Raw genomic sequence first — 22390 nt, forward strand, 5'->3', positions numbered from 1 at the left:
ATACTACAAAGCTACAGTAATCAAAATAGCATGGTACTGGTACAAAAACAGATGCACAGATCAATGGAACAGAATTGAAAGCCCATAAATAAAACCACACATCTATAGACAGCTTATCTTTGACAAAGGAGCTGAGGGTATACAATGGAGAAAAGAAAGTCTTCTCAACAAATGGTGCTGGGAAAACTGGAAAGCCATATGTAAAAGAATGAAAATTGACCATTCTTTTTCACCATTCACCAAAATAAACTCAAAATGGATCAAAGACCTAAAGGTGAAACCTGAAACCATAAGGCTTCTAGAAGAAAACATAGGCAGTACACTCTTTGACATCAGTATTAAAAGGATCTTTTCGGACACCATGTCTTCTCAGCGAAGGGAAACAACAGAAAGAATAAACAAATGGGACTTCATCACACTGAAGAGCTTCTTCAAGGCAAATGAAAACAGGATTGAAACAAAAAAACAACCCACTAACTGGGAAAAAATATTTGCAAGTCATATATCTGACAAAGGCTTAATAGCCATAATATATGAAGAACTCTCACAACTCAACAACAAAAAAATCAAACAACCCAATCAAAAAATGGGCAGGAGACATGAACAGACATTTCTCCAAAGAAGATATATGGATGGCCAATAGTCACATGAAAAGATGTTCATCATCGCTGATCATCAGGGAAATGCAAATCAAAACTACACTAAGATATCACCTTACACCCATTAGAATGACAAAAATATCTAAAACTAATAGTAACAAATGTTGGAGAGGTTGTGGAGAAAAAGGAACCCTCATACACTGCTGGTGGGAATGCAAACTGGTGCAGCCACTATGGAAAACAGTATGGAGATTCCTCAAAAAATTAAAAATAGAAATACCATATGACCCAGCCATCCCACTACTGGGTATCTATCCAAAGAGCTTGAAGTCAGCAATTCCAAAAGTCCTATGCACCCCAATGTTTATTGCAGCATTATTTACAATAGCCAAGACATGGAAGCAACCTAAGTGCCCACCAACAGAGGATTGGATAAAGAAGATGTGGTGCATATATATATATATATATATATATATATATAATGGAATACTACTCAGCCATAAAAAAGAACAAAATCGTCCCATTTGCAACAACATGGATGGACCTTGAGGGAATTATGTTAAGTGAAATAAGCCAGTTAGAGAAGGACAATCTCTGTATGACTCCACTCATATGAGGAGTTTAAAAATGTAGACAAAGAGAACAGATTAGTGGCTACCAGGGGAAAGATGGGGTAGGGGGTGGGCACAAAGGGTGAAGGGTTGCACCTACAACACAACTGACAAACAATAATGTACAACTGAAATTTCACAAGATTGTAACCTATCATTAACTCAATAAAAAAAAGAAAACGTGAAAAGACAACCCAAGGAATGGGTTGATCATGTATCTGATAAAGGATTTGTACCTAGAATATATAAAGAACACTTAGAACTCAATAATTAAAAGACAAATAACCCAGTTAAAAAAATGGGCAAAAGATCTGAATAGACATTTCTCCAAAGAAAATATACAAATGGCCAATGAGCACGTGGAAAGATGCTGATCAAGGAAATGCAAATCAAAACCACAATAAGATACTACTTCATACCCATTAGGACAGCTAGAATAAAAAGCAAGAAAATACCAAGTGTTGGCAATGATGTGGAAAAGTTGGGACTCTCATAACACTGTTGGTGGGAATGTAAAATAGTGCAGCTGCTTTGGAAATCAGTCTGTCAGTTCCTCAAAAAGTTATGTATACAGTTACCATGTGATCCAGGAATTCTACTCCCAGGTACATACCCAAGAGAAATGCAAACATTTGTCAACAGAAAATCTTGCACATGAATGTTCATAGCAGTATTAGTCATAAAGCCAAAAGGGGAAATAATACAAATGTCCATCAACTGATGAATGGATAAAAAATTGTCCATACAATGGACTATTATGCAGCAATAAAAAGGAATGAAATACTGATTCATGCTACAACATGAATAAACCTTAAAAACATTTTGCTACACAACATAATAAGCCAGTCACAAAAGGCCATACATTTTATGACTCCATTCATATGAAATGTCCAGAACAGGCAAATTCATAGAGAAAGAAAGTAGATTAGTGGTTGCCAGGGCTGGGGGCTTCACGGACAGGGTGGGGGTGGTCGGTGATGGCTACAAGGCAAGGAATTTCTTTTTGGAGTGATGAATATGTTCTAAAACTATCTGTGGTGATGGGTGCACAACTCTGTGAATATACTAAAAATTATTTAATTGTACACTTTAAATGGGTGAAATGTATAGTATGTGAATTGTACTTCAATAAAGCTATTAATAAGAAAAAATTCTCCAGTGGCTTCCCGTGGCCTACGAATGCAGTTTAAGCTGCTCGGCCTGGCATTCCAAGCCTTCCCCAATCCAGCCAGGAACTGCTGACCTCTCTGCCTGAACTCCTGCCACTTCCTGCCTCAAACATTTTATTTTAACCCCGTATGCCCATCATGCTACTTTGTGTTCTGTAAGCTTAGGCTCACGCCACCCTCCTCTTCCTGGAATGCACTCCTTTCTTTTCACCACGTTAACCTCTCTGAACGCATTTTTTTTTATTATTAATGTTATGATAGATTACAACTTTGTGAGATTTCAGTTGTACATTTTTGTTAGTCATGTCGTGGGTACACCACTTCCCCCTTTGCGCCCTCCCCCCACCCCCCCTTTTCCCTGAACGCATTTTTTAACACAATGATTCTCAATGTTCTGCAGAATCTCCTGGAGGGCTTGTTAAAACACAGATTGCTGGACTCCAACACCAGATTTTCTGATTCTGTAGTGAGGCCCAAGAATTCATATTTCTGTAGTTCCCAAGTGAAACTAATGCTTGTGGTCCAGAGACCACACTTTAAGAGCTGCTAAAGATACAGATTAGGCCTCACCTGTGGGTCCTCCAAGGACGCTTCCATCCCTACACCCTATCCCTGAGCTGGATCAGTTGTTCCACCTCAGTACGCCCCTATGCGTTCATCTCTATCAGCGCACTTAACACTGTATTAAAATCATTACAAAACAATCTAGCTGTATTAGAAATATATGAAACAACTGCACTGAAGGAGGCGAAGGGAAAAGGTGCTGATCTAAGTAACCTAGGAAGTGACGTCTGTAAGACTAAAAAAGCAAAAGAAATGCCAGAACCACTGTACTCTAGTAGATAAAGATGTTTCCCATGGGGATATGGGCTAACAATTCTGATAGTGCAGTGCATGTACACTAGAGCTGAAGAGTCAGTACACGGGTGGCGGATAGTGGGAGCCAGGTTTCTCACTGTTGGAGTGGGAATTTACAGATAAGCAAGAGGAGGAGGTTAGAACGGTTCATGTGGTAATGGATCAGAGCTGGGAACATCAGTACAAACCCATGTTTAACAGAGATACAGATGGTTACACATAGACATATTTACAGACGTGTGTATACACATGGGTTAGCATACACACATATTTCCTTGCTCTGTCAGCAGAAAGAGCCTAGAAACAAGGACCCCCCAGTAGCAATGAATGCACCTAGCCCCCAGATCTCGGGTTCTAATGCCATTCTCCAATAACAGGAACCAGGGCTCCTTGGAAAAATGGCTGATTCTAGGACTGTGGCAGGAAATCTATAAGATGAGCCCAGAGTATCCTGTAGTGTCAGAAAGCAAGGGAGTGCTCAAAAAAACTTCCAACCCCCCACAATGATGAGAGTGTGTCAAAGACACCAGGAGCCAAATGAAAGAGCTCCCAATGGTCAAAGCTGGAAAAAATTGAGCAACAAAATGAAGTAGTATTGGATTATAACCCAAAGTATAAAATAAATATCTATGAATCCATACTGATATAAATGAGTGAATAAATAAAGAGAAGAGACAAATCTCCCATGTGGAAGAATTTCAAATAATTTATGTAGCTACTCCACCCTCAAGGAAATGGAGCATAACTCCTACTCCTTAAACATGGAGTACAGATAGTAACATCCTTCCAAAGAGTACAGAAGGCAAAGGTGCAGTGGGGGGAAAGAGTAACTTTAAAGTGGAGAAAACTGGCAAGCAGTACCTCAAGCAGGGGATTACAGTCAACAGCCACCGTGGTAAGTCATGGTGGTAGTATGTACCCTTGATATGATTTGAAGAGAAGGGCACTTTACCTCTGTAGTCTTCCCCCTAAAAACCAAAAACCCCAGTCTATCACAAGAAAAAACAATGACCAATCCCAACTGAGGGAATATTCTACAAAACACCTGACCAGTACTCCTCAAAACCGTCGAGGTCATCAAAAACAAGGAAAGTCTAAGAAACTGTCACAGGCAAGAACCTGGAGAGACAAACGACTAAATGGAATGTGATGTCCTAGATAGGATGCTGGACAAAAGAACATTAGATCAAAACTAAGGAAATCCAAATAAGGTATGGATTTAGTTAATAATAATATATCACTGTTGGTTCATTAACTGTAATTAATGTGCCATACAATGTAAGATGTTAACAATAGGGAAACTAGTTGTGAATTATATGGCAACTCTCTATACTATCTTTGCAATATTTCTGTAAATCTACAACTACTCTAAAATGAAAAGTTTATTTAAAAAGAGAGAAACATTGGTTTAGTCTCTGCCTATGTATCTACCTGTGAACTCCTTGAGAACAGGGATGGAGAGCGGGTCTTAGAGCAGACACTCAGTAAAAGTTGAGGGAATGAAAAGATGAAGAGAAGGAGAAAAAGAGGAAGAAAAGAGCCTGCTGGCTGCAAAACTCTGCTATTCCTACCCTGGCAGGTCAGCTGCCCACCTCCCCTACCCCAGTGGGCCTTAGAATTGAGTTACATTCCCTGTTGCTCTGATCTCACGTGAGGCCATAGTGGCGACCGCTGGACCCCTCCACCTAAGTGCCAGGCTGAACCCATTCTCCACTCTCTCTTTCCTCCTGGACCTTCTCACCCCCAGGGTACCCTCACCTGGATAACTGGTCTTCTACCTTGGTCTATGTTCTAGAGCTTGAAGGAGAAAATTTCATTTTTTATCATTATTAGATTGTTTCCAAGTTCCTGAACTGGTAACCTACCCAGTACCCTGAACCCCTATGAAGCCTGAGCTTCTAACTCCAGCCAGGCCTCCTCCCCAGAGAGCAAAGTGCACCGCAGCCTGGGGCCAGAGTCCCCACAATCATACACCAACCTTTTAAGTGGCAGCTGTCTGCCTAGACCTCTTACCACCAGCCTAAGACTCATTGCTGGGTTCTACCCATCCTCTGGAACTCCCACATCCGTCAACCTTCTGCCTGAACCACAACCAGAGTTTACAGTATGTCTTGGACACCCCACTTTCCGGCTGGGTTGAACCCTTGCTGTCAGCCAAGCTGCTTCCCAGTCCCAGTCCTGGTCCCCCCTAGTTAGCAGGTCTAATACTCCATCTCAGCTCTTCCCCTCAACCCCATCTGCCCCACCAACGAAGCTGAACCTACGACGGTATTCTTTCCCCATAATGGAATCAGGGAAGAAAAGAAATCTGCCTTTTTACAGCACTTCTCTGGATAACTGGTTATTTACAAGACAACAATGCTTTCTATAAAGCAGTTTGATTTAGCCACTTAACCTCTAATCACTTCTATTTCCAGGGCTTGGAAGGAAAACGCCGTTTGTACTACTAATGCAATCATGTGTCCTTCTATAACACATAGGATCCCTACTGATCTGGAGAACTTAGCTAACACTTCACGGGCTCAAATGTTTTTTCCAGAATTGCTCCCCTACTCTCCTTGGGCATGGCCGGGGAGCAGCCAGGCCTGCTCGGGAGCCAAGAGGACAATGGAAGAGTAACCAGTTCAGGAGGAAGAACCTCCTCTCAAGCAGGAGAACAGGGAGAAGAACAGTGCTAGCGGATGGGGGGAGAATGTCAGTTTTTCATTTCATTTACCAATTTAGTAAGTTTTTTAAAGGCGCTCTAATATGTCAAGCTCTAATATGTTAGAACTATTCAGATGCAAACTGTCAACCCAGAAGAGATTTTAATTCCATAGCAAGGGATAATAGAACCAAATTCTTTACATTTTAATGATTGTACCTGAAATTACATGCCTAGAATATAGTTCCCCTTAAGGATCATTTTAACACACATTTAGAAAGAGCATATGCAAACAACTGTTAGAAGACACGACCATTAAACATGGGCTGCAAGTCCCACACCTGCAAAACTATTCTTTCACTGGCAGAACTGCCCAGCTGCTAACTCCCTGGGTCCTATCCCCACCCAAAGGTCTTCGCCATAAGAAACCCTGCCCAAGTGCCCATTTAAAACCATCTCTGTCCAAAAGCTGTTTCCCCCAATGCAAACACCTGCCTTAACCATAGCCAACTAACATCTCAACAATCCCATACCATCTACCACCCTCCGGAGCTGGCTAATACCTTGAGAAGCCTTTCCTCTCCCCTGGCAGAGGGACCGCCAAGTTTAGATGCTGAAAATTTTTCCTACCCGGAGAAACCAATTAGCCATACTATACCTATACCCCAAAGAGCTAAGCCCAGCTAAACAGAGTAGTGTTCACAAATCAGCAGCTGAAAGGACATAAGCTTAAGTTGCAGAGACAAACACTAGGTTTTCCTTAATCTGGAGGACCCTTTGGAACATTCCCTAGGATTTTCTTCTGGGATGTGACAGGATAGAGAACTAAGTGCGAAGACCCTGACCCAATAAACTTTATTTGCTTCACATGCAAAGCAAGCAGAAGTTGCTCTGTTTTCTAACCTGGCCACCAGGCACTGGGCCTCTGGTAGAAGCGCAGGGGCCTGGTCCTGCTCATCTCAGTGCATGTGAACAGAGTTATTGCTGTTCTTCCCACAAGAACTCAGTTCGCCTCTCCTGATCCAGTTCCCTCATAAGGAACTCCCTGACATATCTCATCGTATCCAGTTTCCTTGTCGAGTTGCATGTGGTTACATCAGACACAATTAGTAAGGCCTTTGATTCTCAGAATCAATAACGTGTGTGGCTGACATAAAAATTGCAGGTGACGTGCATGCCAGTGTTGGAAACCAATCCATCGAAGCCTGGGTCATGGAAGAACCAGCCTGGGAAGGTAGCCACCTTTTGGCCTCACTTCCAGGGATGATCATTTTAATCAAAGTGGAAAATGATTTATCATAATCACTTATAAATACACACTTAATATTATTAAATAGCAACTTCTGGGATAAATTAGAGGAGAATTGATTCACAGTGCAAACAACAAGTATTACTAATTATTTAATAGTTAGCTTTTCCCTGCTTAGCCCCATTTGTGAGATGGACATGCAAAAATTTTTAAAAAATGGCATTGTTTTACTCTTAATAGCCAAAAACTGGAAACAACCCAAGTGTCTAGCTTGGATTAACAATCTGTGGTATATTCATCCAATGGACTACTACTCGATAATAGAAAAGAATGAACTACTATATGTATAAATGCATGCATGAATTCATACATGTATGAATCTCAAAAACATTATGCTAAGCCAAAGAAGGGAGGCATAAAAGTAGAAGCAGTGTGATTTTACTTATATGAAGTTCTGGAACAGGCAAAACTAATTTGCAGTGGGAAACATCAGAGCAGTGGTTGCCTCTGGAGGTGGAAGGTGGGAGTGGGGATTGCCTGGAAAGGGGCCTAAGGGAATTTTCTGGGGAGATGATAATGTTCTATACCTTGACAGGGGTTTGGGTTACACAGGTGTTTGCATTTGTCAAAACTCACCAAATGTACACTTAAGATTTGTGCATTTCTTTGTAGGTAAGTTTTACTTCAAAAGAAAAAAACCTACAATACTGAAATCTAGTTAATGGTATGTATGCTGAAGTAGGAGGAAGTATCCTGATGTCTGCAATTTACTTTGAAATGCATTCAAATAATAAGATGGATTGGTAGAACAGACATGATAAAACAAGTACAGTGAAATGTTAGTAATAGAACCTGGGTGGTGAGTCCAAAAATAAAAAGAGGGGCCGGCCCGGTGGCGTAGTGGTTAAATCTGGTGCACTCTGCTTCGGCGGCACAGGTTCACGGGTTCAGATCCTGGGCACAAACTTACACCACTCATTAGCCATGCTGTGGCAGCAACCCACATACAAAATAGAGAAGATTGGCACAGATATTAGTTCAGGGCTAATCTTCCTCACGAGAAAAAAAAAAGGAAGACTGCTTTATCCATAGATTGCTGTCTCTCAGTTTGAAGGCACACATAACCAGGAGTCATAACTCAACACACCACAATTTGGCTTCTTACTCAAGCACTCTAATGCAACTCTTTCCATCAAGGGCACCAATGACCTCCATGATGCCAAATCCAATGGCCACTTAGTCTTTATCTTTCTTGACCTTTCTGCTGAATTTAAAACCACCGACCACTACACACCTTGTGAAGTTTTTCTCCTCCTTGGGTACAGTGGCACACAACACTCTCTCCTGGATGTCTTCTGACCTCTCTACCCATTCCTTCTCAGTCTGCATCTTGAATTCCTCTCCCTCTGCCTGTCCCCAAACAAACGGTGTTTCTGAGGATCTTTTTGTTGTCATTGCCCTTCTGATTCTGTGTACTTTCCCCTAAAAGATGTTTAACCATGGCAGTGGCTTTGTACTGGATTGAACAGCATCCCCCCAAATCTCATGTCGCCCCGGAATCTGTGAATGTGAGCTTATTTGGAAGTAGTCTTTGCAGATGTAATCAAGTTAAGATGAGGTCATACTGGATTAGGGTGGGCCTAATAAGAGGGACATGTGGACACAGAGACAGAGTGGAGAAGGCCATGTGAACTCAGAGGCAGAGATCAGAGTGACGCATCTACAAGCCAAGGAACTCCAAGGGTTGCTGGCACCACCAGAAGCTAGAAGAGGCATGAACAGATTCCCACAACCTCCACAAAGAAACTAACCCTGCTGACACCTTGATTTCAGACTTCTGGCCTCTAGAACTATGAGAGAAAAATTTTCTGGGGATATTTTTATTGTGGTAAAATCCATATAAGATAAAATTTACCATTTTAACCATTTTTAATTGTACTTCAGGCATTAATTACATTCATAATGTTGTACAACCGTCACCACTATCTATTTCTAAAACTTTTTCATCACTCCAAACAGAAACTGCACCCACTAAGCAGTAACTCCCCAAGCCCCCAGCCCCTGGTAACCTCTATTCTACCTTCTGTCTCTATGTGAACTTGCCTGTTCTAGGTATCTTACACGAGTGGAATCATACAATATTTGTCCTTTTGTGTCTGGCTTATTTCACTTAGCATAATGTCACCAAGGTTCATCCATACTGTAGCATGTGTCACAATTTCACTCCTTTTTAAGTCTGAATAATATTCCATTGCACGTGAACATATTTTGTTTATCCATTCATCTGTTGATGGCCACTTGGGTCATTTCCACCTTTTGGCTTCTGTAAATAATGCTGCAATGAACACTGGTGACAAGTATCTGTTTGGGTCCCTGTTTTCAATTCTTTTGGGGTATATACCTAAGAGTAGAATTGCTGGGTCCTATGGTAATTCTCTAACTTTTTGAGGAAATGCCATTTGTTTAAAGGGACAGAGGGAATGGATGTGGACAGGTGGGAAGCAGAGCAATCTGGAAGAGGCACAATAATCTGGTTAAGAGAAGCAACAGAACAAATGACCTAGGCCCAGTTATCCCCATTTTATATATATGAGGAAACTGAGACTCAGCATGGTCAAATGAATTGTCTAAAGTCACACAGCTAGCAAAGCAAGTGGCAGAGCTAGAATTTTAACTGAGGCCGGAAAAATCCAAAGCCACTGCTCTATCTACCATTCCATCTTGCCTCCATATTATATTTTCCCAGGCCTACCATCAAGGCCCAAAGATCTGCTTTCACTCCTCCCACCTCCACCATGTTCCAGCAATACTAAGCTCCCACAGAGCTCTGAAAGGGCCACGCTTCCTCTTGCTCCTGCACCTTTACCCACAAAACTGTCTAGCACGCCATGTGCATCAGCTTCTTCCCTACTGCTTAGCTAATCCCCACTCATCCTTTAAAAGTCAGTAAAGGAACTATTTTTTTTCCAAGAAACCTTCTCTGACAACTCCCTCCTTCACACACACATGCCCCAAATCCCACAATTCCGGATTAGGGACATATCCTCTGTATTTATATCTATCATATGAAATTTTTCATTTGTCTTTCTTCCCCACTAGACTATAAGGACATGTATCTTTTTGCCACTGCATCCTCAGCAACCAGCAGTGTGGGCTGGTCCAGAGGAAGCATTTGGTAAATGTGTGCTGAAGGTATGGAATGGTGAGATCCGGATACTCAGAAAGTTAAGAGAAAGAAAGCATCTTTCAGAGGCAATCTTTTGTCTTTCTAGGAGTTTGCAATTCTCCATCGAAGCTACCTTAAAAGTTCTTCCACTAACCATACACTAGCAGGCTACAATCTGCCCAACCACCTAAGACCTGGCATGTGATCTGGAAAACGCTGCCTTCAAGACAGCACATTAAGCAGAATTCAGAGAAAGTCACTTCGACATTAATACAATATAAGTGATTTTATACGCAGTCTTGTTTAAACCAAATCCAAAACACTGGGCTACTAGAGATCTCAACAGAAGAACACGAGCTTGGCTATAAGGCCCAGCAGAAGTTTTAGGTCCTGAGACATAACTGCTCCTGAATCAGGTCTAATCAGAGGTAGCACGGAGGCACCAATCCCCAGTGATGCCCCAGTAAGCGCTCTTTCTCAACATTCTCCTGTGATAATCACCCAATGTTTATAATAAGGTCCTCCACTGGTGAAATTGTAACCGCTGTGGTTGGAGGACATTTGACTAACCAAAATAAGCTGAGTGACATTCAGTTGTTCATCAAATATGTATTAAGCACTGATCACGTGTCAAGCATTGTGCTAAACACTGGAGATATAGCCGGGAGCAAAACAGGTCTCTGCCTTCATGCAGCTTATAGTACAGGGACTGACGCTTATCAAAGCAGCACATAAATAACTAGTTACAAACTATAATAATGGCTATGAAGGAAAATAGAGGGCTATTAGAGCATACAATAGCGGAACCCAGGGAGGAAGAGCAGCGGACCTCCAACCTCACAGAATTCTATTTGAACTCTTCAGGTTTGGGCCTTGCCGAATATACCCAAAGTAGCGTGGTCACAAAGCAAAGACCTTTAGGGACAAGGCAAGCAACAGAGATGAGCGAAGCTGCCAGATGAAAAGCGACACTGGGGTCCATATGCCCCATGTGAAGGGGGCAAGCTGCTGTTCATCTCCACAGGGTAATTGCAACACAGGAGTAAGAGCCCAGGGTTGCCACATCTTCTGATGGTTGGAAAAAAGTTGGAAATTCTGATTTTTATGTGAATTCTCCTGATTTTTAAATGGTAACTAGTGCATACGTTTTAAAAACACTGGGCAGAGCAAACAAAACTTACGTGTGAACATGGCTCATGGGCTGCCAGTTTGTGACCTCTGGTTTATCTCAGCTAGAAAAAGTACCATTGACTTTGGCAGGATCTCCTCTCCAAATGCTTTCCTAAAAACACAGTGGGCCTGGGGCTCTCAGGATGGGAGCCTGCCCAAGGTTTGGTTTGGGGTCTTACCACTGTCCATCTACGTACTCTGTTTCACTTATAAGACCAATCACTTAAAACAGTATAAGGCTTTCTACAGCATTTATTATCTGTGTCACTGGCTTTAGATTCCACAGATAAGAACTGTCTGAACCAACCTATGGCCCCTAAGAGATCCAAGGTTCTTAGTGCTCTTTCAGGTCCTTTATACCCTGTCACAAAGAGAATACAAGCAGGCACGAAGGGCAAGGCCTAATTCAAAGGGGTAAAGGCAGGCAGGGATCTAGTCCTCCTCCATTGTGACTAAGACCTGAAAAATTTGGTTGAAGTGGGCAAATACCCTTCTGCCAGAATAAACAGGAAGATAGCATTCTCTTACATGTCAACAACATGCCCTCAGAAAGCAGCTGAACCTTCTGGCTAATTACTCCAGGAAAAAACAGCTAACTATCCCAAAACCAAAATTATCTTTTTCTCTGGCACAGCAGATGTGCTTTGGCATCCAGATGGACCACAGCAGCTCATGTTCCTCAGCAGAAAAAAACAGTTTCATTATTTGGGGGAGTGTTTGGTGGCTAACCTCCTGACTTGCCCTTTGAAATAAAGTCTAACTAAAAATGAAAAATTCTCCAGTAACAATATTAAGTTCTTTTACCGTAGGTATAAACCTTTAGTACCTCCAGCCCCCGATCTTCCAGCCCGAGGTTATCTGGTTAACCACCACACTGCAGTGCAAAACTCTGGGGCTTCAAGCAAACACTCACTCCAGAATTTGAACAAACCTAGGGCTTTTCAAAAAGAAGTTCTGAACCCTCAAGTTTGCCTTCCGTTCACCTTCAGGCCACTTCAGTGGGGAGACAGACAAGACCTTCCATTAAGACAGGAATATAAATGTAAAAACAAACCATGACCTAGCAATTTAATTCGTTAAATTGAATATTTATGTTTCATACATTTTCCTATATATGTCTTATATTTCAGAACAAAAGTTTTCAAGAATGTTTACTTGCCCACCCTAGTGGCCAGAGGATAAGATCTATCACCAGAAGAAGATGGATGTGAAAGCTTGCTGAGCAGACAAAAACCACAAAAACAACAAAAGACAATAGCAACCATAATCCCCTACACCTGGCAAATGCCTGCAATATAGGTGTTTTACATTGTTCCAGGAAAGGAGAGTCGAGGCTCTCAATTCTGTTCCATTGACCTCTATGTCTATGTTATGCAAGTACCACACACGGTCTTAACTACTATAGTTTTGTAGTAAGTTTGAAATAAGGAACTCTGAGTCCTCCAACTTTGTTATTTTTCAAAATTGTTTGGGATATTCTGGGTCCTCTGCATTTCCACAAAGCTTTTATAATAGCTTGTCAATTTCTGCAAAAAAAACCCAGCTGGGATTTTGTTAGATATTGCATTGGAATCTGTATATCACCTTGGGGAGTACAGTCAGCCCTGTGTCTGCAGATATGGAGGGCCAACTAAGGGACGTGAGCCTCCGCGAATCTGTGGGAGGGTCCTGGAACAAATTGTTTTCTCAATTTCATTCACTGCTATGTATAGAAACACAGCTGAGTTCTGAATATTGATCTTGTATCTTGCAACTCTGCTGAAGTCGTTTACTAGCTCTTATAGTTTTTTTGTGGATTCATTAGAGTTTCCTATATAAAAGATGATGTCATCTGCAAATACAGATAGTTTTACTTCTTTCTTTCCAATCTGCATGCCTTTTTTTTCTCTTGCCTAACTGCCCTGGCTAGAACCTCTATTATAATGTTGAACAAAGTGGAGAGAGCAGACATCCTTGTCTTGTTCCTGATATAAGGGAGGGAAACTTTCAATCTTTCACCGTTAAGTATGATGTTAGCTGTGGGTTTTTTTTTTTTTTATAAGTTAGATTTTTTTTTTTTTTAAGATTTTTTTTTTTTCCTTTTTCTCCCCAAAGCCCCCTGGTACATAGTTGTATATTCTTCGTTGTGGGTCCTTCTTGTTGTGGCATGTGGGACGCCGCCTCAGCGTGGTCTGACAAGCAGTGCCATGTCCGCGCCCAGGACCCGAACCAACGAAACACTGGGCTGCCTGCAGCGGAGCGCGCGAACTTAACCACTCGGCCACGGGGCCAGCCCCGTTAGCTGTGGGTTTTTGTAGATACCCTTGATCAGGCTGAGGAAGTTATCTTGTATTCTTAGCTTGTTGAGTGTTTTTATCATTAAAAGGTGCTAGATTTTGCTGAATACTTTTTCTGCACCTATTGAAATTAACATGTGGTTCTTGTCCTTTGGATTGGGACAAGTTAAGTTTGATATGTCTATTATCAAGTAGAGATGTCAAGTAAGCAGTCGGATACAAGAGTTGAGTTCAGAAGAGGTCAAGACTAAAGACAAAAATGTGAAAATTCTCAGTATAAAGATGGGATTTAAAACCAAGACCCTGGATAAGATCACCAAAGAAAGGAGTATAATTAAAAAAAAAAAAAGACATGGCACTCCAACACGAAGAACATTTACAGAAGAATTCCAGGTAATGAATACAGAAAGAATGGTGAAATTAGAAAATCAACACTTTGTAATCCCTAATGAAATAACTGATTTGAGCAATGATTTTCAGTGGATGAAAGATTTATGGGGAACTGGGTATTCGCAGGATGCTAAAGTATCCCTGACATATTAGTCATGCATCATAAGAGGGAAAATGCAACTTTGTGAAGGAGTGATCAGCCTGTGACCACCTGAACCCACTAATCAATCTTAACATTACTAAAAGTAGGAAAATCAGACATCATATGCTTCCTGAAATGATGCAATATGAAGTACATGGCCTCACCTATGAAGTAGTCATGTCCAAAATATTAAACCTGAATCTTTTTTTCTCTAGAATAGTTTTTTAAAATTTTTTATTGATGTAATTGACATACAACACTATATTAGTTTCAGGTGTACAACATAATGATTTGATATTTGTATATATTGCAAAATGATCACCACAATAAGTCTAGTTAACATCTGTCACCACATATAATTACAGATTTTTTTCTTGTGATGAGAACTTTTAAGATTTACTCTCTTAGCAACTTTCAAATATGCATTACACTATTATTAACCATACTTGCCATGCTGTACATTACATACCCATGACTTATTTATAACTGAAAGTTTGTACCTTTTGACACCCTTCATCCATTTCACCCAACCCCCATCCCCTGCCTCTGACAACCACCAATCTCCTCTCTGTACCTACGAGCTTGGTTTTGGGTTTTTTTTTCAGATTCCACATATAAGTGAGATCATATGGTATTTAACTTTCTCTGTCTGACTTATTTCATGTAGCATAATGCCCTCAAGGACCATCCATGTTGTCACAAATGGCAAGATTTCATTCTTTTTTATGGCTGAATAATACTCCATTATATACATATCTCACATTTTTTCCCCTACTTTTTTCTCCCCAAATCCCCCCAGTACATAGTTGTATATTTTAGTTGTGGGTTCTTCTAGTTGTGGCGTGTGGGATGCCACCTCAACATGGCCTAATGAGAGGTGCCGTGTCCACACCCAGGATCCAAACCCTGGGCCGCCAAAGTGGAGTGCACGAACTTAACCACTCGGCCACAGTGCCGGCCCCTCACATTTTCATTATCCATTCATTTATCAAGTCTTGAAATTGAAGTTACAGGAGACAGGAGAACAAACTAATGACACTACAAGGAAGCCATCAGACTAAACCAAATCACTGGCATAGAAATAAAACGAGTGGTGGGGAGGGATCGTTGTTGATTAAAAGAGGCTTAAGGGGGCCAGCCCGGTGGCACAGCGGTTAAGTGTGCACGTTCTGCTTCTCAGCGGCCCAGGGTTCACGGGTTCGGATCCCGGGTGCAGACATGGAACCACTTGGCACACCATGCTGTGGTAGGCGTCCCACGTATAAAGTAGAGGAAGATGGGCACGGATGTTAGCTCAGGGCCAGGCTTCCTCAGCAAAAAGAGGAGGATTGGCAAATGTTAGCTCAGGGCTAATCTTCCTCAAAAAAAAAATAAAAATAAAAAAATTTAAAAAGAAAGGAGGCTTAAGAAATATAGCCAGGGGCCGGCCCAGTGGCATAGTGGTTAAGTTTGCACATTCCGCTTTGGGAGCCTGGGGTTCACAGGTTCAGATCCCAGGTGTGGACCTACATACTGTTCATCAAGCCATGCTGTGGCAGCGTCCCACATATAAAACAGAGGAAGATCTGCACGGATGTAGCTTAGGGAAAATCCTCAAGCAAGAAGAGGAAGATTTGCAAGAGATGTTAGCTCAGGGCCAAACTTCCTCACCCAAAAAATTAATTAATTAAAATAAATGAAAAAATAAAGAAATATAACCAAATGCAGCATGTGGACCTTGTTTGGATCCTGATTCAAACAAACCAATTATAAAAAGACTTAAGACCATTTGAAAAACTTGAATATGGACTGTGTATTAGCTGATATCAAAGAATTTGTTTATTTTGTTAGGTGTGATATAGTATGACAGCTTTGTACAAAAATCTTCTTTTTGTAGAGACGCATACTAAAGCATTTAAGGATGAAATATCATGAAGTCTGAGAATTTACTTTAAAATACGTTAGAAGAAAAAGCAATTGAGAATATGAGGAGAAATCAGCAGAATCTGAGAATCAGCAACCAGTGAGGCAGGAGGAAAATCAGGAGGGTGAGGGGTCCTGGAAGCCAAATGAACCAAGCGTTTCGTGGAAAAGTGACCAACTCTGTCAAATACTGCTGGTAGGCAAGGAAGATGAGGATTACGAATTGACCATTAGATTTAGTTATACAGAAGTCATTGGTGACCTTGACAAAAGCAGTTTGAGTGGAGTGATAGGAGAAAGTGGGTGACATAGATAAAGAGAGCAGATGACAGCAAGAGAGAGTGGACAACATAGAGAACAAGCAAGTGGGTGACAGAGAGAGAGGGTGACACAGTGAGTGGGCAACATAGGCGAGAGGTGGGTGACTCTGCCAGGCATCAATTGCCTCTCAGTTCCAAATTCACCCCTTAATACCTGTTCTGTGATAATGGACAGAATTCCTTGAAGCATCTCTCCTTTACAGCAAGCACGGTGCTAAGCTTTCTCAGTAGAGGGCGCCTGATGGACACTGCAGGAGGAAGGGGCTCTCCTGAAATTGCTGGCTGCTGCTGCACAGTGGGTCAGCGGAGTGGCACACAGCCACACACCCAAACACACAGTCCCTCAATGATCTTGAAGCCTCCACCTGGCCTGGTGATAACCTCCTTGCAGCCCTCTCTACATGGAAACCAGCTCCCCCGGCAGCTTGCCCATGCCCCGGGCCCCCACACCTTCTGCATGCCTTCACCATGGGTTGCTGACAGCCTGCTCCCCACCTGCACTCTAGAAGGTTGCTTCCTGCTGGCACAGGGAATGCAGACCAGCTCTGGCCTGGGCAAGCCAGCACACTTCTCTACTATCCAGTGGGCTGAACCACACCTTGTCCAGTGAGGCGTGAAGCTCAGCCTTGGGGAGAGGGCCCCCTTCCAAGTTTGTCCTTCCTTAGGTACTCTCCCTTAGACCTAGGCTACCATACGGAATTTCCTTATTTCTTACAGTCACTTGTTTGTCAGTTTAATAATTCTTTATATTGAAATTCCTGTTTTAATACACTATGGTTTCTGATGAGGATTTTTAGGCTGCTTAATTTTAAAATGGCTTATGATGAGGATTTTTAGGCTGGTTAGTTTTAAAACTACAGATGAGATTCAGGCTCCAAGGAGTGGAATTTGTTTGCCCCTTTGTTGGGAAACATTTACATTTCTAAGGGAAACCTCTATCTGTGAAGATGCCTCCCTCTCTGTGCCAGGAAGAAGGGGGGATGGTCTTATCTCTAGAAGCTCTTAATCAATGCCAGAGGCAAGAACTTAAGTTGGTTACTGTCTGGCAACCTCATGTAACTGACCCCCCCACACACACAAATCCTCCTTTGTCTTTAGCCGAGGATAAAATTCAAGCGGTGACTTCTGCCATTTACTCAATCCGGTTTAATTCTTATCTAAAAGTTGTGGGACCGCCAAATGGCCAGACCAGACGGGCCAGACCAGACGGGCACTGATACCATTTTAACCTTTTTACATATTCTTTGTCTTGTAAAGAGATAACTCACATACCTATGCCTTAAATTTAGCCTTACTCTCCACCCAACTTTGCAGCAGCAGCAGGAGCTCTGACTGCCCGTGGGTCCTGTCCCCACGCACCAGCTCTGCCTGCCCATGGGTCCTGTCCCCATGCCAGCGGGGGCAGCAGCAGCGGCCCTGCCTGCCCATGGGCCCTGTCCCCATGCCAGCGGGGGCAGCAGAAGCAGCAGCAGCAGAAACTCTGACTGCCCATGGGTCCTGTCCCCATGCTATTCTACTCTCTAAATAAAAGAGCACTACTGCCAGATCTTAAGAGTCTAAGAAATCTTTCTTTTGACTCCTCGGCTCACCGACCCCGCATCAGTTTCTACCTCCTGAAGGGACCCAGAATGATACAGTGAGAGAGAGAAAAAGAGGGTAGGTGACAGAATAAGAGAGTGATGACAGAGAAGGAAAATGAGTGACAGAGAAAGGGTAGGTAACAGAAAGAGAATGGGTAATAGAGAGACAGAGGTACAGAGTGGGTGATAGAGATTGTGGGTGACAGACAAACGGGGGAAGGGGCACCAGAGGTACAGAGTGGGGAAGAAGTCAGAGAGACAGAAAGAGGGTGGGATAGCAGAAAGAATAAGTGGGTGAGAGAAGGGATGACAACGTGAGCAGGTAGATGAGCATGTGAACAAGTGGGTGATAGAAAGAGAAAGGTATGCGACAAAGAGAAGGGGGTAGTGGGTGACAGAGAGAGACATTGGGAGAGAGAAAGAGGGAAAGAATATGAGTGCCAGAGAGGAAGAGTGAGTGACAGAGGTGGGTGGCACAGAGGGAGAGATAATGGGTAACAGAAAGAGACAGAGACAGAAGGGAGGAGAGAGGGAGAGAGAGAGAGAATATGCCAGAAAAAGAGGGGGTAATGAGGGAGGGGGAACACAAGGTGTGGGGTTGGGGGGGCAACAGAGGGTGGAAGCAAGCAGGAGATACACAGAGCACAAGAGGGCAGTGGGCGCCAGATGAGAGAGTGGGCAAGAGAGGAGCTGGTGGGTGGGCGTCCCCAAGGGAGGGCATGACTGAAACAGTGTGCCACAGAGAATGTGTGACAGAGAGTCATTGTACGTGACAGAAGATCAAAGTGTGTGAAAAAGAAAACATGTGCAGAGAGTGTGTGATAGCAAGTTTCAAAATTTTCTTCCATCTCTTAGGCAGGAAGGGCAGAGAAACAGGAATGGAGAAGGACAGAAAGGGGAGAGAGGTGTGACAGAGGGACAAAGAGAGAGAAATTGAGTAGGATTGTGCCAAGGAGCAGAATTATGAGCAAGTGAGCAAGAGAGAAGGTAGAGAAGGTGATGCTTTGTGCAGGGGGGTTTCTGGGGGGGCGCAATTTGGAAGAGGACAGGAGAGACCGAGAAAGATTAGGAGAAATAAAAGGAACTTTGTGAGTTGAGAGGTCATGAGAGATGGGATGTCACGAGAGACAGGGAAACTGTGAGAAAGGTGGAGCCTGGGAGAGAAGCGGCTGATTGTTGAGGGGAGTGGGAGAGAGCTTGAGAATGTTCAGGAGAGAGCACCTGGGAGTGAGGGAGAGACAGGTGCCAGTGTGAGCAGCAGGGTTGAGGAATCGGTGCAAGCTGAAGGCCCACTTGCTTGCTCAGAGAAAGGAGGGGAGGGGACCAAAGGTTTTAAGCTTTACTATCCCCATTTTCCAGATGAGAAAATTGAGGCTCAGAATAGTCAAGTGACTTGCCTGAGGTCTCCAAGCTAGCAACTGGCAGAGCCATAATTTAAACCCCAAACGGCCCAACTCTAAAGCCAGTACTCTACCATACCACATCTCCTCCTCCTGTTTTCCCTAAGTCTTCCCTAAGGAAGTCATGTAACTTAGTCCAAAGATGTGCTTACTGCTCTGTAAGGAGACCTTTTGGCTTTTAACAACCTTAAAACATTATTTTTTTGAAAGAGACAGAATTATTCCACTGCCCCAATTTATTTCTTTGTACTATATCAAAATTTAAAACTTCTGTGCATCAAAGGAGGCAATCAACAGAGTGAAAAGGCAATCTACAGAATGGGAGAAAATATCTGCAAATCATATATCTGATAAGGGGTTGCTATCCAGAATATATAAAGAACTACAACTCAACAACAACAACAAACAACCCGACTAAAAAATGGGCAAAGGACTTGAATAGACATTTCTCCAAGGAAGATATACAATGGTCAATAAGCACACAAAAAGATGCTCAACATCATTAATCATCAGAGAAATGCAAAGCAAAACCACAATGAGATAACACTTCACTATCATTAGGACGGCTAGTAACAACAACAAAAAAGAACAGAAAAAATAAGTGTTGATCAGGATGTGGAGAAATTAGAACTCTTGTGCACTGCTAGCAGGAATGTAAAATGGTGCGACTGCTACAGAAAACAGTTCCTCAAGAAATTAAAAATAGAATTGCCATATGATCCAGCAATCCCACTTCTGGATATATAGCCAAAAGAAGTGAAAGCAGGAGATATTTGCACACCCAAAGAGATACTGCACACTCGAAGATATTTGCACACCCATGTTCACAGTAGCACTATTCATCACAATAGTCAAGAGATAGAAGCAACCCAAGTGTCCAAAACGGACAAATGAATAAACAAAATGTGATATATGCATACAATGGAATATATCTGCATACAAAGGAAGGACATCCTGTCACATGACACAACATGAATGAAGCCTGAGGACATTATGCTAAGTGAAACAAACAGGTCACAAAAAGACAAATACTGTTATGATTCCACTTATACTAGGTCCCAAGAGGAGTCAATTTCAGAGACAGAAAGTAGAAGGTGGTTGCCAGGGGATGGAAGAGGAGGAATGAGGAGTTGTTTAATAGGTACAGAGTTTTAGTTTTGCAGGATGAAAAGAGGTCTGGAGATGGATGGTGGTGATGGTTGAACAACAATGTTAATGTATGTAATACCACTGAAGGGACCGCCCGATGGCGCAGCAGTTAAGTGCGAACGTTCCGCTTAGGTGGCCCGGGTTCCCCGGTTCGGATGCCGGGTGCGGACACGGCAGCGCTTGTCAAGCCATGCTGTGGTAGGCGTCCCAGTATAAACTAGAGGAAGATGGGCACGGATGTCAGCTAAGGGCCAGTCTTCCTCAGCAAAAAGAGGAGGATTGGCAGCCGATGTTAGCTCGCGGCTGATCTTCCGCAAAAAAAAAAAAACCACTGAAGGGGCTGGCCCCGTGGCCGAGTGGTTAAGTTCGCGCGCTCCGCTGCAGGCGGCCCAGTGTTTCGTTGGTTCGAATCCTGGGTGCGGACATGGCACTGCTCATCAAACCACGCTGAGGCAGCGTCCCACACGCCACAACTAGAACGACCCACAACGAAGAATATACAACTATGTACTGGGGGCTTTGGGGAGAAAAAGGGGGAAAAAAAAAAAATAAAATCTTTAAAAAAAAAAAAAAAAAAAAAAAAAAACCACTGAACTGTACACTTAAGAATGGTTAAGATGGTAAATTTCATGTTGTAGTTTATAACAATTCAAAAAAAATTTTTAATGCTCATTCCATCACCACGCGCCCCACCCTTGGCCATCTGGTGACTGCTTCCTCAGTTTTCAACACAAACAACTCCTCCTCTTGTGAAGCTTCCCCTTAGCTCACCGACCCCTGTAGTTGGCCATTCCCACCTTTATGCCTATACTATGCCTTACACATGATACCTCTTACAGCACCTAGCAAACCTGGTAGCGGTTATTGGTTTACCTATCCCTTTCCACTGCTAGATTATAAGCAATTTGGGGGTAGGGACAGTGCTTTACCCATCTCTGTATCTCCTAGGCCTGGGGCTTGGAAGGCTGGAAAGATTCAAAAAAGGCTTAATTAATTGAAGTTTTGGCTCTTAAGGAGTTCATATGGGAGAGTTACTTGACCAAAAAAGGGGGCACCTGGGGGCTCCCCAGCCTTTAGAAATCTGAGCAGATTCCCCCGCCCTACTCCGAGAACGCGGGCGAGCGTCTCATCAACTTGGGCTCCTGGGAGGGTCCGAAGGCGCCCCACTCCCAGCCAGGACCTGCGACCTAGACCAGCTCAGCGGCCCAGACCTACCTCAGGTAACGGGCAGCCTGCTCTGGGCTTAAGGCCTCGGCTTCCGCGACCGCTCGGGAGGCCTCCATGCCCCTCAGCTTGGGATCCACGTATCTCGGCCGGAGATTGAATTTCGCTCGCTCCCGCCCTGCGCATGCGCCGTACGCACGTAGGCGGGGCAGGGCCAACCGTCGGTCTCGCGGCTAGCCAATCCGCAGGCCCGCACTCCGGCGCCGCCGCCTAAGCCCCACCCACAAAGGTCGCGCGCCTGCGTCTGCGCGCGATGGAGCTAAGAGGCGGTCGCGGTCCTTGCGGCGCAGGATGGATTGCGTCATATCGTTGTCGCTTGCATTTTCAATCCAATCCAAACTATGCTACGGCAAATGCTTGTATGTGCGCGTGCGTGTGATATCGTCGTGCGTGGAGTAGACTGCCTCATATGATCTCAGTCATTTTAGTGGCCCCTAGAGACCTCTTCCACAGCCTGAGCCCCTAAATATCTTCCTTTCCCTGCTCGCCAACGCCTCGCACTGAGCCTGCTTTGAATTCAAACATCCTGGGATGCGTAGTC

The 22390-nt window shown here is 43.3% G+C and overlaps 1 protein-coding gene across 1 annotated transcript in view; it reads right to left on the reverse strand.

The window, feature by feature from the left end:
* The window catches only part of ERCC6L (ERCC excision repair 6 like, spindle assembly checkpoint helicase), a 32367-nt gene extending 10378 nt beyond the window's left edge, over window positions 1–21989 (reverse strand). Inside the window, exon 1 of the mRNA XM_005614266.4 lies at window positions 21841–21989. Coding sequence (XP_005614323.2) covers window positions 21841–21908 — 68 coding nt within the window. The 5' untranslated portion in view covers window positions 21909–21989. The remainder of the gene's footprint in view (window positions 1–21840) is intronic.
* Window positions 21990–22390: the final 401 nt, after the last annotated feature.

This window comes from Equus caballus, chromosome X (genome assembly GCF_041296265.1).
Source record: "Equus caballus isolate H_3958 breed thoroughbred chromosome X, TB-T2T, whole genome shotgun sequence".
NCBI classification, from domain to species: Eukaryota; Metazoa; Chordata; class Mammalia; order Perissodactyla; family Equidae; genus Equus; species Equus caballus.